This window comes from Molossus molossus, unplaced genomic scaffold, assembly GCF_014108415.1.
Source record: "Molossus molossus isolate mMolMol1 unplaced genomic scaffold, mMolMol1.p scaffold_m16_p_6, whole genome shotgun sequence".
NCBI lineage: Eukaryota > Metazoa > Chordata > Mammalia > Chiroptera > Molossidae > Molossus > Molossus molossus.
Window position 1 is genome coordinate 97,049,412 of NW_023425399.1, and position 17,117 is coordinate 97,066,528.

At 49.6% G+C, this 17,117-nt stretch overlaps 1 protein-coding gene across 1 annotated transcript in view; it reads right to left on the minus strand.

The window, feature by feature from the left end:
• The window catches only part of SKOR2 (SKI family transcriptional corepressor 2), a 46,310-nt gene extending 42,595 nt beyond the window's left edge, over positions 1-3,715 (minus strand). Inside the window, exons 1-2 of the mRNA XM_036245165.1 lie at positions 3,428-3,715; positions 1-1,359 (exon numbers count right to left, since the gene is read on the minus strand). The exon at positions 1-1,359 is cut by the window's left edge and continues 1,286 nt beyond it. Coding sequence (XP_036101058.1) covers positions 1-1,309 — 1,309 coding nt within the window. The 5' untranslated portion in view covers positions 1,310-1,359; positions 3,428-3,715. The remainder of the gene's footprint in view (positions 1,360-3,427) is intronic.
• Between the last annotated feature and the right edge of the window lie 13,402 nt (positions 3,716-17,117).

Below are 17,117 nucleotides of genomic sequence, written 5' to 3' on the forward strand. Positions count from 1 at the left end.
CGCCCGCGCCGCCCGCGCCCCCCAGGGCCTCAGCTGCGGTACCCGCGTCCTCCTTCTTGTGACATAAACCGAAGGCGGCGGCTGCGGCCGGGAAGGTGTAAGGGTGAGGAAAGAGCCCCCCGCAGCCCGGGAACTTCTGCAGCACGCCCCCGAACGAGCCTTTGCTGGGCACGGGGATGACCGGGTAGCTGCGTGGGCCCTTGGCGCCGGCCGCCGAGCCAGCACCGGCGCCAACGCCGGTGACGCAGCCGCCCCCGGTGCCGCCCCCTCCGGCTCCGGCACCGCTGGAGGCCGCCGCCACGGATAGGCTGGCAGCGGCTGCCGAAAGACTGGCCGCAGCCACGACGGCCGCCTCCTGCAGCGAGTCGTCGTCGTCGTCGAATCGCGGACGTTTGTGATGAGTGTGGGGCGCACCCGCCAGCTCCGCCAGCGGCGGCGGTGGCGGCGGCGGCGGTGGTGCCCCCAGCAGGTGCGGGCCCAGCAGTCCCCCGCCTCCAGCCACGGCTGCAGCCGCTGCCACGGCGGCGGCCTTGACCGAGCTGAGCGGGTGGCAGGCTGGGTGCGCGCCTGGCTGAGGCAGCGCGCGCTTGCGGCTACCGCCGTTGAACATGGCCTTGACGTCCTCCCAGGCGAAGACTAGCTCATCCTGGGGGCTCTTGTCTGTGAGCTTCAGATGACGACGCCACGAGTTGAAGTTGGCCGCGTCCGGCTGTGTGTACTTGGCGTCGGGCGTACGGTGGGAGTGGAATATGAACTTATTGGGCGAGAAGTACATGTTGCAGTAGCTGCATTTGATGCACTTGGCGCGGGAGCTGTTGTAGCGCGCGGGGATGAAGCTGCCGCGGCAGCCCCAGGCGCACTCGTGAGATACGTCGAAGGCGAAGTTGTCTGGCAGCTTGGGCGGCCTGTTTTCGCCTAGGAATGACTTGCACAGGCGCTCGGCCTCACGTTTAGTGATCATGCCGCAGCGGCGCGATGAGATGGGCATGGCCCCGGCACGGCGCAGTATCTCCAGCTGCACGGGCGTACACTGCACGCACGTGATGCCCAGCGCCACGCGGCGGTTGTGGATCTCGTTGTAGCTGAAGTTCTTGAGGAGGGTATTGGAGATCTGCGCTAGGCACAGGCGCTCCTGCCCATCGATCACCAGCGACACGATGGGAATGCCATAGAGGATCACCTGGCCCACCTGGTTGGGTTTGAGGTTGGCGTGGCCCGGACGCGGCTGGCTCAGCGCGTCGGGCTGGAAGGCGCTCGACGGCGATGCCAGCAGGATGTCGTTGGGCCCGGGCAGCGGGCTGGAAGCCATCTCCTCCGCCACGGAAGCCCGGGCGGAGCCCTCCGGGTCTGCCTTGGAGACTGGAACGGAAAGGAGAAAGCGTTGATAAGAACCCTTTCAGTCTAAAACAGAGAGGTGGGTTGAGGCCCTAACTGACCACCAAGTTTTAGACACAAGGAACTCATCTCTCTTAATTTTCTTCAAGGTCGTCCTTCCGAAATGCAGGGACTTGGAAGGACTTTTTTTCTGTTCCAAACATCCAAAGTAAATTAGCTACATATTTTATTTAAAAAGTAGTCAATTCCTAAGAAACTCAAGACCTCCTTCCAGATTTATAGAAGCTGTTAGAATAGTGGCATGCCCGCTAGAAATTAGGAAGTAACGATGACAGTTGTAACTAGCACAGATTACAAAAGTTATGGAAAACTGGAGCTTGGCCACTGAAACCCAAATTTAAAAAGAGACCATTTGCTTGAAAATTGATTTTGGTTTAAAAAAAAATAAACCCAAACCTTTTAAAAAGTAATTTTTGTGTGGTATCTGTGGTTTCCTTGGGAGAAATTTTCTACTGGTTGAAACACAGCTCATTAAGGCAAAACGAAATCCCTCCCCCCTCGTTTTTGCCATTAGATATTTTCGTACTGTAATTAGATTTTGGGGGAAGGGGGAGATGGGAAAAGTGTACAAAGCCATGTGCGTGATTGCACCAAAATAGGGCGTTGCACTCTCAATGCTTTAAAAAGCCACTTGCTGAACTGAGCGGATCTGGTTCCAGAACAGGTAGCTTAAAAAGATGAAGTTGTCAAATAGTGGACATATATAAAAACTGTTTTTCTGTCATTTCCATGACGATGAACAAATAAGTACAGACAAGTGTGTTAAGTCCAGAAACAGTGCGATGAAACTAACAATTTTGGGGAATCATCATTGACAGGCTTAAAGGCAAATTTAGGTGTAAGGTAGACCATTTTCTGTGACATTTCTTTTTCTGATCTGTATCGATATCTCCATATCTTTGGGGGGATATGTCCCACAGTATACATAATCTGTGAATTAGGTCATCTGTGGGAACACTGAAAGTGGAACCTCTGGGTTGGGCCTGCGGTAAAATTCCTATCATCTCTGGGGTACCATAATAAGGGGAAATACCCAGTAAATTGAAAATACAGAAAAAGCAAGTAAAAAAAACCAAAACCTTTGTGATAAGTCAAAAAGAGCAAAGTGGCTCATTCCGTAGGAAAGCACACAGTGACCTTTCTACAGCCATACTTTATGTGAGGCGAAGCGGCTAATACTACCTTTTGCCCTGGAAAGTCACTGATGCAGTAGCATGGCCACTCATGACCACTACACTGATGTCTGTCATGACAGCAATACACTACTTACTCCTTCACCCAAATTGTCATACCCTTGCCTTCTCTGGGCCCCTGTGACATCTATCTCGATGACTTTGCCCTTCTGCCCTCTGGATCCTCAGCTCTCATTACCTTCGGAGGCCTCCAGGAAGGCTGAACAAACCTCGACAGGATCAAACCAGACAAGAGCTTGGCTTGTCAGGATGGATCAGAGACAATATTTCCAGGGGACAGGGCATTAAATGGCAGTTCAGGGTACGGTGATACCTGGGCCTGACACAACCAGCTCTAGCTTCGACAAATGGTCCTTCAGTGCTCATTTCCCTCCCCAACAAGATTCTTATTATCTGAATAAGACCCTGGGATATCGAGAACACTCGCTTTGGGCAATGGAGCTCTGTGGGCCTGACCCCGGCGAAGAGCTGGTTTTGCCTTACAAATTCCCAGCCTTAGCAGCCGTGGTATGAGCAGAAGTGTCCCCACTTTCACCCCAAGCCCTCCTAGAAACTCCTGTCATAGCAGAGACACAAGAGGGTTTGGGATGGGGGATTTTTAAAAGACAGAGAGGGGAGAAGAGACAATTAAAAGTTAGTTGAACTTAAAAAGGAAGCGGGAGAACTTCCGTATCCTACTCAGAAGCCAACGACCCCCAACTTTACTCCCGGGCTCCCAAACCGATCGCCACCGAAATCCACCTTCCCTTTTCCTAACCCGGAGAACTCCCCCGCTGGGGATCTCAAATAGTGAACCGAGAGCTGTGTGCTCAGCTAGGGCCAGAGCGTTCCGGCAGTACCTGGTGACCCCTCGGTGTCTTTATGCGCGTGGCTGCCGGCCCATCTTCCGAGGGCGCTCGGAAGGGAAGCATCCAAGCGGGTCCTCGAATCCAGAGGGCGGGACTCGGGAGGGCTCCGCGCGACGATCCTGGAGCTCGTTGGCGCTTAATGGCGCTCGAACCCCGGCCAGGGGAGAATGACAGCACAAATTGCGGCGAGGCGTCCTCTGCACCACAGAAAGTGTGGGCGCGTGGAAACCCGAAGCAGGCGAGCCCCAGGTGGAGCGCAGTCTGACAGCGCCTTTCTCTGTTTCTGAACTCGTGTCGGACGGAGGGGACGCCACCCAGCGGGCAAGGTGACGTCACCGTCTCCCTGACACTCTACATTGAGCGGCTGGCATGTTACAGGGAGGGAGGAGGGAAGTGAAAGCGAGAGTGAGTAACGTCTAGATCCTTTCTGAGCAGGCACGAAGGCTAACACCTAACTAACCCTCAACTGACAACAACCTTCCTAGCCCCTGAGCAAAACGCGGCTTTGGTGCGGGAGCCACATATCTGATCGAGGAATGGAAAGGCGGATAGTCTGCGTGTATCCGGGAGACGTGGATCCTGGAGGCCCCCGATCTAGAAGGGCGCCTCTAAAGTGACTGTATCCCTGCCCGTTATTGTTCCCTCCTCTCAGTTCTCCGAGTCACCCTCTGTCAGGAATGATCGGTCTGGTACACAGTGCAAATCAGTAGCCTCTCTTGGGTCTCCGAATAAATAGAAACTACAGTCAGGCAGAGACTAGAATAGCTTCAGTCCCTCGTTTGAAACACTGTGAAATGAGAGAGAGAGAGAGAGAGAGAGAAAAGAAGTTCCGCATAGGGTGCCCACTCTAAAAAACTTGGAAGGAAGCATGGAGGGTGTCCTTACTTGGGAAGAGAGAGTTGCTTTTTAGGACAAGATACAGAAAATCAGTACAGCATCTCTATCTTGGGAAGTGTACAGTCAGTTGAGGACTCCAACGAGTGCACGTGTGCACACATCTATCAACTTCATTCAGAGTAGTTCTCTAACCCATGTTATAAGACAAATGCAGGTCACCTGAGCACAAGGAAAAGGTGAGACAGGAAAGCATGGAGACCTCCAATCCTGATCCGCCCTTAAGCAAGTTGCTAGTTTCCTTGAGAAAGTTAATTTCTCAGGTAACTATGTGGAGTGTGCATATAAAAATAACAAAATGAAAACAACTAGGGTGAGAAAGAACCATTCCCCACAGCTTTCCCAAAGTGAGGCACACCCTAGGATATAATGAAGTGTCAGTATATTGCCTCCTAATTAGTCAGCTGTTAGGAGTCAAAGTGACCACCCCCAGTTTATCAGAAAGGAAATGAGCTATCTATTTAGAGGCCATTCCAAGAAGGATATATGCAGGGGAGTGGAATGGGGGATCTTTAAAGGTTTCCCTTTACAATCATAGCTGACTTTTCCATTGCTGCCTGTTGAAACACAGGCTTAGAGATTGTCAGGCACATGGTCGAAATGATCAAACAACCTCCACTAACGTGGAAACCAAACCAGACTCTATCATAGCATCAACAACAAGCCATCGCTAAATAAATACCAAGTGAAAATGTGAAATCTTAACACTCCATCAAAGGTCAATAAAACCAAGGAAAGCCAATCAAACAGAAAAGAGAGGGATACAGGATTGGTGGCCATTTTAAATTAATATGCCCCAAACAGTTTCAGAGCCATGAAAATTGTAATGCTTGTGTGGACATAAGTTCCAAAGGGCAGTGAAATGATTTTTCATCCATCTGCTAGTTTCTAAAGTCATTACGGGCACAAAATAGGCTGTGCTAAGGGGCTGAAGTCAACCCAGGGCCCCCTCCGCAGTGCCCTCCAAGCTTCCCTTCCAAAAAAGGAGGAAAACTTAAGCTTTAAGCCAGCCCCACCCATTTTCCAGGAGAGGGTAATCGTCATTCACAAATCCCTCCTCTCGGAAGGCAGATGGCTTCGTCTTCTTGGGAAGCTAAGGTCAGACCTGGTTCTTCCCACCTTCCCCAACTCCTCTCTGGGTTGGGGCTCCCACAAAGCGAGGTCCCAGCTTGCTCACTGTTCCTAGAGCCCAGACTGCTAGAAGGAAAGCCTGAGCCTGACAGAAAGAAAGCCTGGAAATGGGGCTGATTTTAGGACTGAAAATGGAATAAAATGAAAAGTCCTATCACTTCATTAATGTACCACAGGGAAGTGCCTGGTGACTGCTGAGGAGGAAGCTCTATGGGATCTTTACTTTTTACCTCCATGTTCTTATGTTTGTTCCCCAAAGGCTCCCTTTCCCTTTAAAGATCCTATCCTTTTTTTTTTTTTTTTTTTTTTAAGTCTCTTCAAAACTATCTTTCTTTGAAAAGAGAAACAAAACCCATCTTTGCCTTGCCTTCCATCCCAGGTTATCCTGAGGAGTGAAGCCACACCTGGTGGAACCTGTAGACTCCTGCTTATCTGTTAATGTAAACATTAACGTTTATACACTACTCTGGGGTCTTACTGACTTACAAACCCGTGACTTTATTTTAACGCAAAAAGTTTCACTGGAAAGAGAAATGTGTGATGTTTGATAAAGTACTTCCGCACAAATAATTCTAAGAATAGCACAATACTTTATTTTCCCAATGAGTCCGGAGTGTCTGTCTGAGCTGTCAGACCAATTATCTTTTTGGAAGATGAGGGTGGAGAAAAGTTTTTCAGAGCCAGACCCGGGGCTCCACAGAATCTTCACCCTGATTTCTGGACCGGGGCTGCAGAATGACAGCTGTTTCATACGTTTGAGTCCGTGGTGAGCAACTTTCTGTCACCCACTGTCTTTTCAACGCTTTGCTTTCTCCTCAGTTTGAGCAAGTCTCCGATGGTTCTCCACCGCCCTTCCATGTTCCTCTTCCGGACCAGGGGCTCCTGTTAACTGTCAGTCCCTGTCCTGCCTCTGACACCCCAGCAGGCTCAGGGAGGAACCGGCGGTGGCGGAGGCGGCGGGTCCTGGCTGAGTTAATCAATGCTTTCCTATTCGAGCTGACATGCATTTTACACGTCGGGACTCTCCCCAGCCGGCTAATTGATTCAAATTGTTTCATTGGTTAAACTGGTGTCACCCGTTTGCATGATCTATCACCGCACGGAGGAGAGCATTTCCACCCTCATCTCCGTTCTGGGCGGCTGCGGTTCACCCAGGCCAGGGACAGGTAAAGGAGTCCAGACACCGGACCCAAAGGAAAACCACAAACCGAGCTGGTCCCCTCGGAACTGCGAGGCGACGCCTCGGTGCCGGCGCACGCAGCCGGCGTGGCAGCGTGGGTGGAGGTTTCCAGCTGCAGCTTTTAACAGTTGGCTGAAGCGAACCCACATCTGGCCGGGGCGTCCTCCACTTTGGAAGCAGTCTGTTTCCGAGCCGAGGCGGCGGACCCTGCAGGTTCCAGCCCAAGGTCAAAGCAGAGGTAGGAGCTGTCCTTGGTGCCCAAGCGAATCCTTCGCTCCTATTGCGTTCACAGCTCTCCCTGAAGAAGTCTCCCAGGTTGTAACCATCGGAGCCTAGATTCGGCTCCTGGATCCACCACGGCCTTGTAGACTTAAGAGGCAGGCAAAGGGCGACAGAGAAACATGTCCCTTACTTCTGCCCCATCTGCCCTATCTCCAAGTGCTGAGCCTCTCCCCACCCCCACCCTGTTTTTCATTGACCGTAAAGGAAGATAAAGGCCTTAATATACATTAATCACAATCAGAAACACCAGATATTCTCTCTCCTCACACTCCTAGCCTGGGTATTGGAGAATCCATGACAGTTACAGATTAAACACACACACACACACACACACACACACACACACCAGCCTCTATCCCTCTCACTCACCCCCTTTTTCCTTAGTCTCAGCCTTAGGCAGAAATATTAATTACTGCTTCTGTGTCTCTGCCAGAGGTGTCCCTGACATTGGTATTTTTGCATCAGGTAGGGCAAGAATGGTTTCCCTGTTAATTCCAAATCTACCAAAAGAGACCTGCATGGCCCAGAAAAAAACTGCAAAATTGGCAGAATTAGCAGGGACAGAAGAATTCTGGTATGTCAGAAAGAACAGGAGATTCAGCATGATAAAATTGAGTACACATTTCTCCTTGATCACTTACTAGATGTAGAATCTTGCTTATGATAACTAACCACCCAAGCCCCATTTCTTCATCTGCAAACTAAGGCGGTTGATACATAGTCAACAAGGGTATTGTGAGAATTAACTGAGATAGTATATGTCAAGTGCTTGGCATAAAATAGTCATTTAATACATAGTAGCTTCTTTTTTTATTTTTATTCCTCACCCAAGGATGTTTATTGATTTTAGAGAGAGGAAAGCACACACACACACACACACACACACACACACAAAGAGAAAGAGAGAGAGAGAGAAGGAGAGGGAGAGAGAGAGGGAGAGAGAGAGAGACCAGGGACCAAACCCACAACCTAGGTATGTGCCCTGACTCAGAATTGAACCCATGACCTTTTGTTGTAAGGGATGACACCCCAACCAACTGAGCCACACAGGCCAGGGCAATACACGGTAGCATTAGAAGCACCTTCCTCAGAGAATGGGGAGAAGAGTGAGACCTATACTTTTACAAGATACTTTAGAAATCTTCAATAGCTCCAGAATAAATGACATCAAAGGCGTTTTAGCTTAGTGGTGAGCAGAGAGGGAACCAAGTTCCTGGGAGAACCTTAGCCATTTTCATCACAACTTTATTCTGCCCCTAATTGGTCTAGTGTTTATTTTGTATACAGGTGGCTAGAACCTCAGCTAGTGTTTGCTTAATCCATTTAAAATATGTTAATGATAAAAATAGCAAATATAATGGTCATAATGATAATGATTGCTGATAGCCCTCAGTTCCCCCTTCAACTCCAAAGAGCTTTCCTCAGCCTGGCAAGCCCAGCTCAGACTCCCTAGTTTTTCCTCCAGTGCTCCAGCTAGAGTTACAAGCAAACCAAGGATCAGGAGCAAACCAAAGACTCGTTTATGATGGAAGTCATAGAATAAATAAGAAAGGGTGACCTTAATCTCTGAGCCTTCTCTAAAATATTGTCTATAAACAAGGGCCCTTTCCCCCTGAGCCAGAATAGTGCAATGAGAGCACAAACCTAAAAATCTGAGCTAGAATTGGGGAAGGAAAAGGAAAATTAACCCATTTTGCAGGATCTGTGTTCTTGCCCCGGTGATCCCTTGAATTCCTCACCTACCAATGACTGTGGGCATCAGTGAGAGTCCTTACTCTTCTAACAAACACATTTGTAAAAAATAAATAAAGACAGTGGGAGAAAGAACCAAGACTTAATTACCCTTAATCAGAGGAAACTACTCTCAAAGAAAACTTGCCCTTGGGTAAGTGGCCGAGAAGACTTACCCACCAGGTCAGAGGCCAGGGATTAATGGAAACATTTGCTATTAAAAATTTTTAATAGCAAAAGATTTATATTACAAGTCCTCACAAACTTGTAAACACAACAAGGTACACACATGTGCACATAGCTTACATGAAGTAATAAAATCCAGAATGGAACATGAACTTGGTGTGTGTGGAGGTCACTTAGCAAATATCAGTTAACCAAGATAAAATGCAAAGGCACACCTGAGGACACACATAAACCCATGGATGCAGGCTCCCTGCACACACCTGCAAATGTGCATTTGGAGAGGGACACTAGCACAAGGAATAGCCCACTAGGCTCTCTCCCTTCCCACTCTTCTTTCTCTCTGTGCTTGCGTACACATATGTACCCGCCCCCTCCACTTCCCTCCTCCCCACATTGGGAAGGAGGGGGTCCTTTGAAATGGAGGTGGTCCCAGCTGGAAAACCCCAGAGCTCATTTAGATCACATCACTTCAGGCTTTTGTCTCTGCTCCTGAATAACCTAGGCCGCTACAACAAAAGGATAGGCATCTACATGGAGTTTTCATTGGCAAAGATGCATCTCAAAGATGCTGCTATAATAATGAATAAAGAGGCAAGATGCTTGCCTTTTGATTGCCACTCCTAAAGAAGAAAGAGGAGAAAAAGGGAGAAAAGGAGAGGGAGAAAGTAAAGCAAGAAATAGAGATTGTGGGAGAGAAAGCCAAGGCAAGTATTTGGGTAGATTTATGCAAAAGAGTCTTTAATTGTATGAAGACTCCAACTACCACCAAGAATAAGAAATGTGGTTTGGGGCTTTTTTCTTTTTAAATAACTGGGTCTTTTGTTTCAGGGAACCAATTTAAGAAGCAACTGAGGCTGAGGATTCAGAAAGGGCGTGGAACAGGACTTTTAAAGCTTGGGGAGAGGAGGCAGAGGAATGGAAGTAGGGGGAAGGGGTGTAGATTTTCTGTTGACATGTCACAAGAGAGAAAATGACATAGATATACATTTAGCATCTCCCCAGCTGACACTGGTGGAAGGAACATTGGATTTTATTTCCTGGGGAAATGAAGACATTTTTCTTTTTCTTTCCTGTTCTCTTCCCTCCCACTCTTTCCCCATTTTGAAAATTTTCTACTTTGCTATCAAGCTTGATCCTATTAGCAAAAACACTGTTAAACTATCATGTGCTCTCTGGCTACCCAATAAGCATCATGCCTTCAGCTTTCCTCCTGCCTACAATCGTTAACTCAGTGGTAGAAAGAGGTGAAATGAGATATTAGCAAAATAAATCTCAGGGAAAAGGGGGATAGAAATCTGAGTCATTGATTTTTTTTTTTCCTGAAAAAAAAAAAAAAAGCAACCAGTGAATATTCAGAGGAATTCTCTCTCTCTCTCTCTCTCTCTCTCTCTCTCTCTCTCTCTCTGTGTATTAAAAGTAATTTTTAAATAAAAAATCCTTCATGGGATTAGGGGTTCAAAGTGAAAACACCACCAAACCAAAGGCAATACCAATCCCAAACTTTTTCAAGATGCATTATGATATCATCGACAAACTCTTAATGTTGGCAAATAATTAAATTTTCCATCTTTTAGAACTGTGTAACCTTGGGTGTCTTAGAAACAAATTGTACAAACAAACCGCAGAGATGAGCACTGAGGGTTTCAGAGGAGATATAATGAACCAACTTTAATTACTAACTTGAAATTAAAAATGTAATATACAGATTTAAATTTATTTTCACCTAAATTGTGTATAAAATCATATGGCTTTTGCAGGCTAAGAAATGCTTTGTAACCAGCCATGCTACTAAAAAGTCTGAAGTAGTTTCCAAAACCGAGTTCCCAGACTCACACAGTAATAATGATACATTTATCATTACTGATGACCACCTACTGGGTAATTATTGCTTTGTTACTACTATTACAATCAAGAGATTTCTTTATTTACTGTTAACATTCACTTAAAACTGAATGTTAATGACTGTTCTGAATTCACCAAAGAGAGTTTTCTGTTATATTTCAGAAGTACTTATGTTCTAGTTCAGAAATGGGAAACCATATTATAACAGAGTGGAAGGCTGGGTGAACGCTTGGCTCTCACCCTCTCTTGAGAATGAAAATGGCATTCTGAGGAAATCTGGAACAAAATTTTCCAGCTCAGAGTTGCAAAAGGTTAACATAATGCAACCACTTGACTTGTGCTAATTATGTAAGTATTTTATTACAGGAGATTCATTCATTATTGATACTTGTTTGCAGTAACTTCCTGCTTGGGGAGTTATATTTTATATGAGAAGTAAACAACCCATGGCTCCAAGGCTAGCCCCCACCCCCAGATCTGATTTCCTCCCACCCCTTTGTCTAGTTTCACAATCCTCCTTGGTTGTTATGTTCCTATTGAGGCTGCAAGACGATTCCCTAAAACCTTATTCTCTCTCTATTTCTTTTCCCCATTCAGAACTTTCCAGTTCTTAAAAAGCAAGAACTCAGGGTTTGGAGAGTGTTGGGATGGGGATGAGGTGGGTAAGAAAATAAAACTGGTTTTAGTGTTTCCTTTTATATCACATTAAGAGAAGAGAGAATTTTCATAAAAAGCCAGGCTCCTTCAGGCTTGGTCACCAACTTTCCTCTTTGGAGCCAGAAAAGCCAGGCTAGCCTTTGGCATATCCAGAGGTCAGAAGCTGGTCATTAGGGAAGTGGGTGTGGTGGAAGCTGCTAACTAACGGAAAGGCTCAGAGAGAGGCTTCTGTCTAAGTCAGAATTCAACCTCACGGCCAGTGGTGGTTGGTGAAGTTTTTAATATCTTTTCCCCAGGACCTATGCCAAGTTGCACTAGGAAAAGACATGGGTTTGCTTGTGGGATGGCCTCAATGAGTTCCTGTGAAGGGCCGTGCTGGCTGCTTGGCTGAGGGGCCCTCTGAAATTTCACTAACAATTATGCACTGGCCATCTGAGGCTAGCTGTTTCCTGAGAGGCTAGTTAGAGGGGCCAAAAGCCCTGCATAGGCCTCCAACCTAGGAGCAAGTGTTTCCTCTTGGGCTTTCTCCCAGGTTCTGAAACCTCTGCTTAAGAGTCTCAGTTCAGAGCTGGAATAGACACAAGATGCCAGTGGTCAGCATGCTGGAGTCTCTTAGAAGAAGTCAGAAATTGGAGATGGTGGAGGGGCTGTGGAAGAGCATGGAGCAGTGTGCATGTGTGTGTGTGTGTGTGTGTGTGTGTGTAAATACTCTGTTCTTTTAAGGGTTTAGTGTGGGCAGATGGCAAAGACCCAGCTGAAGCTGAAATCTCAAAACTTTGGACTAGTTTGAAAAGAATGACATGGTATGATCTGGGATGGGTGTGTGTGGCTTTGGAGAGGTGTCTGCAAATTAGCTGGGATTGAGCAGGACTTGCCACAGGCCTGAGCAGAACTGACAGAGCTCAAAGAGCAGATTCATCCTGGGCCTCTACTATTTAGCCTAGAACTTCTGCACTTTGGGTATGGGTGGGGGAATGATGGATGACTAGAGAATCACTAGAAGTTGGGAGACTCTGGGAAGATGAACCGTGGTGGAGGGGAGGGGATGGGGAAAGTGCTGAGATGGGGTCCTGAATAGGTGTTCAGGTCTAGGCCAGCACAACTCCCCTCCACTGGGTGCCTCGCTTCCCTGCTTGTACCCCACACCTGGGTGGAACTGCTCTTCATGATCTATGAAGGAATGCTGTTCCCAGCAAGGCTTTCTTAATGATCCTTTAACAAACTCTTCGATCTCTCTTTGGCTGCCTTGGCTCTTGCCTGCCTCCTCCCTCTTCCTTTCTCTACTGCCTCCATCAGTTATTTATGACCAGCGTTAATTATTCACGAAAAGAGAAAACTCTAGCTTTGGGAACTTTTCTAGGAGCGCTGGGGGGTTTCCTCCATTCCCGCCTACTGGTGATTTTCTGGGATTAATTTGAAGCTACTGCATCCTGATTTGAAGCGGGGCAAAGGGAGCTCAGTGGTTGGACTGCGAACAGAGAGAGTTAAGGGGCGTGTGTGTGTGTGTGTGTGTGTGTGTGTGTGTGTGTGCACGCGCGCCCTTCGTCCTTGTCAGATTCTGCCTCTGCAAGCGAGGTGTAAACTTCTGGGACCTGGAAGTTACCAGGCGCGCTCGCGGGAGTAGCTGTCCGGGCTTGGAGTGCTGAAACCACGGCGTGGGCTCTCTGGCAGCTGGCTGCTGGGATGTGGGCGCGAAGATGTGGCCGTAGTCCCAGCCAGGGAAGCCTCCTTCCGCAGCTTCTCCAAAAACTCTCATTTGCTTCTTTCTCTATCTCTTTCTCTACCGCCCCCCGCCCCGCCCCACACGCAAGTGACACTAGAACGCTGTAACCAAAGATTAATTGCCTTAATCAAATCGACCCACCCTCAGCAATTAATCTTTCAGTAACAAATTAGACCATTTACCTCAACCTTCCGGGCCAGGGGAACAGAGGAGGTAGGATGGAGTGGAGGATGGACAGGGTGGGAGACTGACAAAACCCACAAATAATGCGGGGTGGGGACTTGAGGATGGGTGTTGTGGAGGGGAGGAGGGGAGGTTCAGGCTGTGGGGCTGTGCCCGGAGCCGGAAGTTCCTGGAGTCCCTCTCAACCCAGTTTTCTCAGAAGGAGAGGCCGAGGGCGGAGGACGAGGCCACTTACCTGTCTGCGCCGCCCTTTCGATCTTCGACCCTCCGCACTCAGTACTCCCTGCGTGCCTCGCGCTCTGCGGCTCCACCTCCGCTCTCTGCCTCCCGCGGCGCCTGCCACTTCCCCCGCGCGCGATCCACAGCCGCCGCCCGCGGTCCTCTGCACTCCTCGCGCTCGGGTCTTCGCCGCGACTCTGCCCCCTCCCGCCTCTCCCCTTCTTGGTGGTCCCCCGCAGCCACCCAGCTCTTCCCACTCCCCTCCTGGGCAAGTTTGTAAGTTTGGGGTGAGGGTCGCTCTTCCCGCGACCAGCTTCTCGGCTTAGCTTGCTTGGATCCGCACCCCGCCCCCCAACCCAGACCTAGGTCTCTGACGCCGCCTGTTGGTCAGGCAGGGCAGGGCAAGGCGAGGAGCGCTGTGCCCGCTCCAGCCCATCACCATTCACCCTTCCATAAACAGTGGTCCAAACGTGAGAGAAAAGAGGCGAGGGTGAGAGGCCTGATAATTGGAGTGGGGCCAGGGCAAGAAGAAGCAATTTGCCTTGGGGGCGTGCAGCCCTGCCTGGCAGCTTGGGCTCCCTGCCAGGCAAAGGGTTATCCCAGGGCGCGCAGGTGCGCCTCTCAGGTGCAGCCCTCTGGCAGTACACTAAGAGCCCGCACCCCTCTCTCAGTCCCCTAGGGAAAGACCACCTGAGGTGAGGTCGGGCTGGGAGGGCAGAGTCCAAGGGGAGCATAGGTCTTGAGCACCGGTTCCGGGTCTCTAGAACGGGGTTGGGGTCGGGGGAGTTTGCTCTCAACACCACCAGGGAGGAAAACTTGATGACTAAGCTCATATGCTGCTTAAAAGTTAGCTTAATCCATCTCATTATGAAGTGTCAGACGCATGGAGGGGCAAGCGCTCTGGGCGGTGATGGTAGGGGATATTGGCGAGTTTCGGGCTTCGGCCTGGTCCCTCACTTATCAACTTCCCAAGCTCAGGCAGCAGCGCTCCCCGGGGCACTCTAGCCTTGGAACTTTTTTGGAAGCCTCAGTCTAGTCCCTGTTCCGCCAGGACATCCGCGGAATGGAGGTTGTATCCTCCTCCCCATTTTCATCCTGTCTTTTTCATTGAAAGAATTGATGGACTGTTTCTCCCTTACCCCCTCCTTCTCTAATAAACGCTTCTCATAGATTATTCGACGCAGAGAAGGAAGGCGGCTGCTTAAAAAACAAAAAGCCATAGCCCTAATGAGTTCAATTACAATGTGGTAAACACATTGCCTCTACGCTTTAATTAAGCCTGCTGCCCAATTTTAACTCATTAGTAATTCATTAAGAGAACAGCCCTGTGCTGGCGGGTGGAAGGCACCGCAGACCGATTGTGCGCCACGGAGTCCACACACTCGCAAGCCGCCGCTGGCCCTAAGCGTCGTGTGTGTGAGAGAGTCAGGTTTGCCACCCCGTGCCTTCAGAACCGAGTAATACTGGAGTCCCTTCTCCCAAGATGCACAGGGCTTTGCCACTCCAGTCCGGGCGGTGACTTTCTGGGTGTTTCTAGGGCTTGAAACAGCATTTGCAAACCTGTTGTGTGGGTAGTGGTGGTGTGAGGCTGGGCCACAGCTGGGGAGACAGTCCCCGAATTAAACTCGCCTTTCACCCTCAAGGTCAAATCTAGCTTCCCGATTAGGCGCATCCTACCTCTCGCGTCTTTCACTTTGCACTAGTTTCTGGAGAAAAATCTAGGTCCAGACTTAGCGCCCAGCTCCGGCTACCCGCTGCAAGCTTCAGGACACTCTCCCCTGGAGAGGCTTCGATATAAATCAGACCGTGATTTTTTCGGGGGAGGGGGTTGTGAGGTTGGGGTGGGGGGAGAAAACAATCGTTGGCTAGAGAAGTGGAGATTTGAATGGGGATCTCAGACCTCTTCTTTTTCCTCTTTCGATTTCTGCTCCACTACATGGACACATTTGTAACTATGTCAGTTGAGACTAACCCTCTTTATGGAAAAGAGGTGGAGACAGAGCTGTAGATTGAATCACACACAGGCAACGAAAACTGTTATGGCCTTTCTATTTAGTAATGGAGGAAGAGACTGCAAGCCAGCTGGAGTCGCCTACTTTCCTCCAGACCCTATTCAGCGGATTCTAAGAAGAAAAGTCCTCGATTGTGTCCTGAGCGTCCCACGGTTTAAATAGGAGAGAACTCTTAGGTCCCCAGGCTCCAGTACGGAGTTTCCAAAGAGAAGGAGAGGGCCGGTGTTAAAGGGTGAGGCTTTGGTTAAAGACAGGACCTTTCATCCCCCTCATGCTCCAGCTCTGGGCTCATTCTTTTGCTAGGGAAGAATTGGGCACCGTACCGCGGCCCACCGCGCCCCCTAGGTAGAAAACGTCTTGCGCTGGGCAGTGGCTGGCCGGGCTCCGCCTCCGGAAGGCGGGTGGGGAATGCTAAGACCGTCAGTGTGGACCCTTCGGTCCTAGCCCCTGGACCCCGAGGGAATGCCGGAGGCCGTTTGCCGGCACTTGCTCCTGAAGTTCACCCTTCAGGGTTGCCTGAAGTTGACAGTTGCCTCTGCAGACCCAAGCGGCAACTCCTCCTGGAAGCCAGTGAATGGACGGGATTTCCTCTCTGCGGAGGGTATTGGATCCCTTAGCTCAGCCGGGTCGCCCCCAGGAAGCGCAGGGCACGCGTTGGGGCTTCTCTGACTTGCCTGTGTGTGCTTCGGGGTGTTAGGAGGGAGGAGGAGGATGTCTTTAACTTTCAGTCTATCCTCACCCCTTCCCTCTCAGCCTGGAGGCAGGAAATGCTAAGGGATCAGATTGGGTATATTGAGGACGTGGGTCATGCCTGCCCTCCCCGGGCTCCCCACCAAGGCTGAGCACGGTCCCGGAACTCGCTCCTTTAGTAATTCGCTTTGACCTCTCAGAGAGGAGCGGAGGCGGGGCGGGAGCTTCTTGGCAGGTGAGGCTCAAAGGGACGCCGACCCAGGTCCTCGATCCAAGGCACCTCCGAGGGTTTTGTGGGTGCTGCATGTGGTTGATTTTCACGGCATCCACGCAGGCCTCGCTCTGCTCCCCAGCTGGGCTCTGCGACAACAGCGCCTTCTCGCGCCCCGAGGACTCATCGCGCGGAACTTGCCTGGAGAAGTCTCTTTCCAACCCAGTGAAAGTATAAACCCTGTGAAATATAAAAATCGGATCCCTACCCCAGGCGATCCGGCGCCTAAAATGAAGGAGGGCAGTGCCGAGGATCAGAAATTCAAGCCAGTTGACAGACTCTCAGGAAACCGTCTCTTTCTCGGCATTTCTGGGTCTGGAACGCAGTTCGATGTCTGCTGAAGGAGTCCAAGGCGCTCACTGATGAGGGCGTTTTTATCCACGCTGGGAAAACAAGTTGCCGGGGCAAACGTTTCAGAAAGGTCCCTTGTGCCCCATGTTAATTACAACTGAAATAGATTATCTTCCTCCAGTTTTTCCTTTCCTAATGCAAGAACTGGGAGGTAGGATATAATTTATTACTGTTGACAGTTGGATAAATAAGTACATTTTTGGATTGCTAAGAATTGACTTCGGGGGAGGAGGGAGGATCTCTTTTCTACAGTATCAGATGGATACTTTAGAATTGGCTCTGGCACAAGGAGGTGATCTTGTTTGTCAAGTGCTTACATCCAAGCTCCA